General features: G+C 47.9%; 1 protein-coding gene across 1 annotated transcript in view; it reads right to left on the reverse strand.

The window, feature by feature from the left end:
* DAB1 (DAB adaptor protein 1) overlaps nucleotides 1–993 on the reverse strand; it is a 330,881-nt gene that overhangs the window by 53,105 nt on the left and 276,783 nt on the right. The window contains 1 exon segment of the mRNA XM_023730515.1: nucleotides 846–899. Coding sequence (XP_023586283.1) covers nucleotides 846–899 — 54 coding nt within the window.

Genomic DNA, 993 nt, shown 5'->3' on the forward strand with positions numbered 1-993 from the left:
AAAAAAAAAAAGATTCTTGTTGCCCTCAATGAGTGAGCCTCTGGGGTTCTCCAGAAGCTGACTGAACATGGCCTTTTTCACAATGCTCTTCCCATTGGCTGTGCCCTGACACACATCCAAGGCCTCTCTACCAGTCCTTCTTTGTCTCTCTGAAGCTTCTCAACCACCTTCAAATTAGATGGGCATCTCTTTTCAGAACTAAGACACTGTCCCCTACTTGACCATGTATCATAAGTCCCTATCCCCAGGGTCTTCATTGTCTACATCTGTATCTATATTAAATTAGGAACCTCAGGAACAAAAAGAAGAGACACATGGACGGAAGGCCTCCCACATTCACTCATTCATTCATTCAACAGGCCTGCTGCTCTCTCAGCCCACGCTCTGTATTGCAGTTCCCAGGCTGGTGGAGAGACCCCAATACTCTGAGGCTGTGCTAAGGGCAGAGTTGGGGCAAAGGAAGAACTGAGTGAGGCTGAGGGGCTGGACCACGTTTATTCCATGAGGTTATGCATTCACTCAACAAACTTACACTAAAGTTGACTGGAGACTTATTGCCATGCTGCATCCAGGACACCTGAGATCTCGAGTCCCTTGGACCCAGCAATTTGCAAGATTCAATTCAATCACACTGTTTGCCAGACCTTCATTCCAATCAGCAGCCTTTCTCAGCCCCACCGTGTCTGCCTTACACCGCCTTCCTGCTGGCTCACTGGGGAGTCCCCAGCCTGCAGTGGAAGCCATACGGGTTGTGACACTCATTCCAGAAGAGGGCTTCTCTTCCTTAGGGTGCATGCACAGTCTCAGTGTGCATGGCAGTAAAGAGGAAACATACTTACACTTACAGGTTGACTTTTTGGCACATCATAAACACCTTCCTTCTTTTGGCTGGTGGGAACCTATGGAAAAAGCAAGTGCAACATCGTCAGAACACTCTCTTACTCTACTTTTGAACAACAGAGCAACAAGATTTCAACTCCAGGCTGGCCAAGG

The sequence above is a fragment of the Trichechus manatus genome, unplaced genomic scaffold, assembly GCF_000243295.1.
Source record: "Trichechus manatus latirostris isolate Lorelei unplaced genomic scaffold, TriManLat1.0 scaffold00003, whole genome shotgun sequence".
In the NCBI taxonomy this organism is placed as follows: Eukaryota; Metazoa; Chordata; class Mammalia; order Sirenia; family Trichechidae; genus Trichechus; species Trichechus manatus.